Source organism: Parasteatoda tepidariorum, chromosome 9 (genome assembly GCF_982258835.1).
Source record: "Parasteatoda tepidariorum strain Cologne lab strain chromosome 9, Ptep-v5.0, whole genome shotgun sequence".
NCBI lineage: Eukaryota > Metazoa > Arthropoda > Arachnida > Araneae > Theridiidae > Parasteatoda > Parasteatoda tepidariorum.
In genome coordinates, this window is record NC_141763.1 from 90,548,812 (window position 1) to 90,554,811 (window position 6,000).

At 26.3% G+C, this 6,000-nt stretch overlaps 1 protein-coding gene across 1 annotated transcript in view; it reads right to left on the minus strand.

Moving 5' to 3' along the window:
• LOC107437266 (uncharacterized) overlaps positions 1–5,611 on the minus strand; it is a 47,035-nt gene extending 41,424 nt beyond the window's left edge. Inside the window, exon 1 of the mRNA XM_016049199.4 lies at positions 4,511–5,611. Coding sequence (XP_015904685.2) covers positions 4,511–5,060 — 550 coding nt within the window. The 5' untranslated portion in view covers positions 5,061–5,611. The remainder of the gene's footprint in view (positions 1–4,510) is intronic.
• Between the last annotated feature and the right edge of the window lie 389 nt (positions 5,612–6,000).

Below are 6,000 nucleotides of genomic sequence, written 5' to 3' on the forward strand. Positions count from 1 at the left end.
GTTTAGCGTAAGCTAGCAAACCATTTTTGTTTCTTTCACCCTCCCTCTATTTTAAGTGTTTATCAGTAGATCTTTTCAAAATTAATATTGCTTTTAAATTTTTGATCAATTAAGAAAAGAAAAAACTAATCGGAAAGGTTTACAGACGAAAGAAATTTAGTCTTTCCCCTTTTTTATGAAGTATAGATAAATAATTTTTAAGATAAAAAAAATAAGTATTATTTTTATTAATAAACTTTATTATAATAAACTTAGTTTTTATTTATGTATTAAAAGAGTAATAATAATAAAAAATAATAATAATTTCTTATGCAAAACTATAAATATATATCAATATATTTAGAATAATAAAGCTGTAAGTTGTTACTATGTTCTTAACTCATTAGCTAAAATTGAATGCATTTAATAAAATTGATAGATTTTTTTTCCTCTTGCTGGTTTGTTACAAAACACTTGACGAAATTACGTGTTACAGATTTTTGTTTGTTAGAGTTTTTAGAAGGCCGTGCATACCCTTTATCCCTATAAATGCACCCTCTTTGCCCTTTTTTTGAAAACAAGCCACCATCCGTTAAAAATATTGTCTTTTCATTTATATTCCATTTTTTAAAAAAGTTAATTCTCTGTTTAAATAATTACACACTGGTAAAATTATCTGTGTTCATAGGTTTAATTCTGATTAGTACAAATTCATTTTGTTAAGATTAGTCTCAAATGGTTAAATTTATATGGATTTTTCTTTTTTTGTGGAGAACGGGTACATTAATGAATTTTTAAGTGATTAAAAATTTTAATATTACTTTTTCAATAAATATTCCTTTGTTCTAGAAAAGAATTGCTCCTTTAAATGTTTATTTTCTCATAATTTTCAGTTTAAATTATAGAAAATAAGTTATTTATCAATTAATCATTTTTTTAGTTTACCTTTTTTAAAAAATTGGGCACAGAGAGCTTGCTTTAATAATTTTTTTAATGAATTTTTTTACTATAATTTTTTTTCCTTCTTATTTTGACATTAAGTGAGAATTACTTTTTGAACATATATATATATATATATATATATATATATATATATATATATATATATATATATATATATATATATATATATATATATATATATATATATATATATATATATATATATATATATATATATATATATATATATATATATATATATATATAAAGTAATATAATAGGGTAATTTAAAAATTATTGAGGATCGAGTTCATTTATTACATAATATTACACATTTTGATACATTTTTACTGTGTTAAGTGAGTGCCCTTTCAAAACTTAAAGTGCCCTTTTCTGTGAGAAAGAACTCTGATTTTAAAGTTACACTTCTTCGATTAACCTGCTTTAAATTTTTGCTGAAGATAACAAATGAAATAAGATAAATTATTTTTAAGAAAATCCTATATTTAATTCTCGCTTCAAAGCTTTAGAACATCAGCAGTTTATGTTATTCTTCTTTACATAGTTTATAAATGTTATTAAGAAAATCCTATATTTTATTCTCGCTTCAAAGCTTTATGACATCAGCAGTTTATGTTATTCTTCTTTATATAGTTCGTAAATGTTTTTAAGAAAATCCTATATTTTATTCTTTACATAGTCATTACTTGGTAGTGTGATTTTTTAAATATTATGCTATTTTGTATACATGAGTCTATCCAGACATTTTGTAAAAGGTCCTGTTTTTGTAAAATTGTGAAAAAATTACTCCTAATTTGTGAATATAAAATAAACGTTAAGTCACATTCTTTCAGCCAGGGCCCTGCTTTTATGAATTTGTGCAAATAGGGTCCTGTTATGGCAAAAAACTTTTGAAGGAGTTTTTAAATTGTAAATAGATACAAGATTATGCTCAACACTGAAAAATTATAATTTAAAAAAAATAAATTTTCAAAAATAAACAGCAATTGCTGCTTCTAAATAAGAGATGCAACATACATATATTTGGTATTTAGCCTATACTGCTGAACGCAGAATATTCCTTTCGGACGAAGAATGGAAGAATCGTCTGCCGAAGACAAAACTTAATTCGTTTAAATCTGTCTTTCTTGTTTTCCCCCCTGGGAAGGGTTTATTCGATTACCAAAACAATAATGAAGATAAACAAATTTGTGAAGGGTCCAATTAAAAGATAAATTATTTTGTGAAGGGTCCGTTTTTAAGTTAAAATAATTTGTGAAGGGCCCGTTTATAAGAAAAGATATTTTGTGAAGGGTCCGTTAACGGACCCAAATTTCTTTTAAACAGACCCCTGATATATATTGTCTTAGGGAGTGAGATGGAATTTCAATTTTCAACATTTCAAAGCATTATTGATTAGATTATGTATAATTGTTTAAAAAATATACTTCTAAAAACTTGTTCTTTTAATGCAAAAGTAAGCTAAATAACAACGCTTCATCAGTAACTAAGTATTCTTGACCAGTTTCAAAACTTGAAACAGTTTAAAAAATAATTTCAGTTCAAAATTTGAGACAGTTACGGGGAATAATTTGTAACCGTGAAAAAGTTTGGTAAATTAGCATCTTACGAAAATAAAGTCATGTTTTTTTTTGTCATTATGAGATTCGGCCAGTTTTTCTAAAAAATAAACGACTAAGTTAAAATTAAATAGCTTTTTTTTCAATGGTTTGTGAAATTTATTAATTTATAATTAGTAATTATCAACTTCCACACTTATATATAACCCTATTTACCTTATATTAACACTCCATTTTACAAAAACAGTAAAAATATAATTTAATTAGAGAAAACGAACTATTAAATCACAAACTATTATAACCACGGCACATTTTCAAAATATTTTTCTTACGAAAAATATATTTACAAATAAAGTTTTAATATTTACAGTCAATTTATGTTCAAAATATTAATACGAGTAACAAATTTTTTAATGGTGTAAAATTTATTATTTAATTTTAGTTTCATTTCAGAATCTCTTAATGTAAAACGTGAGGATTAATTTTGACGAAATATTTATAGACACGTCTGTTTTGAAGTTAATTTTAACAAATTTCTCAGTAACATATGTTTACCTTATATTAACACTCCATTTTACAAAAACAGTAAAAATATAATTCAATTAGAGAAAAAGAAAAAAACAATTTGTAATTAAATCAAATTATTATAATCAAGGCACATTTTTAAAATATTTTTCTCGCTAAAAGATATATTTTTAAGTAAAATTTTCATAATTACACTTTATTTACTTATAAAATTTTAATCAGAAATTATTTAATGGTGTAAAATTTAGAATTTATTTTTAGTTTTATATCAGGACATCTTAATGTATAGCGTCAGTTTTAATTTTAACGAAATATTTATAGGCACGTTAGTTTAGAAGTTCAGTTTAGCAAATTTCTTAGTGACATATGTTAGCGTATAGTTCGAAAGTTATTTTGGACAAATGTCTAATTGATATAAGGAAGTGTAAAGTTTGAAAGTTAAATTAATGAATATCTTATTGAACTATGCTAGTGCAAACTTTAGAAGTTAATTTAACGAATGTCTTATTGTTATACGAGAGTGTAAAGCAAGATTGTAATTTAAATACTGCAAATTATTTATAGACAAATGATTTTTACTGTTAATAGTTAAAACTATCATATCGCTTATAAAGATGTTATTTCAATATTTATCAATATTTAGAGCATTTACGATTTGGATGTCAATTTAAATTTGTCAGTTCGACTTTGATTGCTTTCTAGTACGAAACAAAGTATTGACAAATTTACAATTAAGTAAAAACTACTTTGCTTAACTCCCACTTCATATATATATATATATATATATATATATATATATATATATATATATATATATATATATATATATATATATATATATATATATATATATATATATATATATATATTAGGTTTTAACATTCGTTTTTTTGCATGATGTTCCACTTAAAAATGGCATGAAAGAAATATTTTAACTATCACAATTTATTTATCGAAAACATACAGTATTTCCAAATTTACGATTAAGGCCCTTGAAAATTTCTTTGTTTCACTATCACTTCAATTTTTAAAAAAAAACACGCCTTAATACTAATTCATTAAAATCTCATTATTCATTAAGGCTAATTCTTCACTAATTCATAAAAATAAGTTTTCACATTTATTTACATGTCTTTGTTTACCCCCCCCCCCAAATGTCATTAGTAAAATATTTTAGCCACTACTATTTACTAATCAAAAATAAATAATATTGCTAAACATACAATTAAGGTCGTTGAAAGCTTCTGTATTTAGACACTGATTCAATTTAAAAACAAAACGAACTTCATCACTAAGTACACAAAAGTAGGTTGTTAGATTCTTTTTTCTGCATTATTTTTTCCCCCAAAAATGTTATTTCAGAAATATTTTAGCCACTGCACCTATTTTTTCATCTGGATATAATCAGTTTTGTAATTGACGAACTAAAAATATATTAACTTAATAAATTAAAATATATTAAAAATAAATTTTTTCTAACTCACCTTGCGGTCTGTAAGGTAAAATTCTAGGCTGTTGCCTAGACATCATCCATGTATAGGAAGGATAGTCCCTGTTGACCAGATAAGAGGATAATGGATATTGTCCATGGCAATGTCCAAGTCCAATGGCTGCTCCATAAGGAGACATCACAGATGGATATGGCAGAGCACCATGCTGTCCATGGGGAGATAACATTTCACCTCGATGTGCATATTCTGGTGCTCTTGTTGGTGGTATCCTTTGGGGAGTATATTGTCCGTAACTAGGATAAAGGTCTTCACCAACTCTATAAAAAGGTGAATTGCTTGATGTTGTAAGTTTTGAATGACTGTGTGCTGGTGGTGGTGTCAAAGTAGTCACTTCGCCGTCAGAGCAATGGTCATCGTCTTCTGGAACAGGAGGACTTTTATTCTTTGATGATGGCTCAAGACCAACGATAGATTCGATAGAAAAACCTAATTTTGGCTTATTAGTACTGGTTGCGGTTCGGTGAGAAGGCAACATGGCTGCTGGAGCCAGTGGCATCATGCTGGTCTTCAAATCACCTCTCATGGGCTCAATAAATTTCACAAAATTTTATTTGAAAACGATTTTTTTTATTTAAAGAAAAGCAGACGATAATTAGTTTCTTGATTTCAAGCACAGATTCATAGTTTTTAAACTGCGTTCAAACACAAGTCAAAGTTTTAGTAGAAATAAAATAGTTTTGAATGTAATTTTTCTTTTCTTTATAATTTGAAAACGATCTCAAAGTAGATTTATTCCATTTGTAACGAACAGATGATTTCAAGCAAATGTTTAATTCAGAGTTATGCGATAAAATATTGCTGTTTTTCTTTGCGAATGGAAAAGTCTGAATTGAAAAAGATTTTCCGTAAAAGAGAAGTTGCGATGTGCGCACGATTCACCGACAATATAAGACCGCTTTGTTGCCGGATAGGTTGCGGAAGTATGACGGGAGAAAAAGTTAGAAAGCTAAGAGTACGCAGGCGCTGAACGTAAGGACCGAGTTACGGCATTTACTTAACTGCCATTGGCAGAAAACGGAGAAGCGGAGGAACGCAACAAGTTGAGCTCCGAGTAATAAAAGAAATAATTTCCAAGTTTTGAAGACGACTTGTGTGGCGCCATCTAGTTTATTCAGAAGAAACTCGGTAAACAAATAATATGTAAACAAAATCATAAACAATACTTCTTATCTTATTTATATTCATATTATTATTATTATTATTACACAAATAACTTTTTTTTTAAATGCATGTATTTAAATATGTTTCAGTATTTAAATTTGTAGGCATAAATACAAAATAGTTCTATATAAATATATTTAAACGCAAAATTAATAAATTACGAATTACGACTGAATTTTCCATTTTTACTTAGCAGAAATTTAAAAATAAAACTTTGTAAAAGAAGTTTCAGAAGAATTAAAATTTTTTAATGTTTCGCAGGTGTGAGATCATCCTGTTTATTGTTAGCGTATCTAACTTTT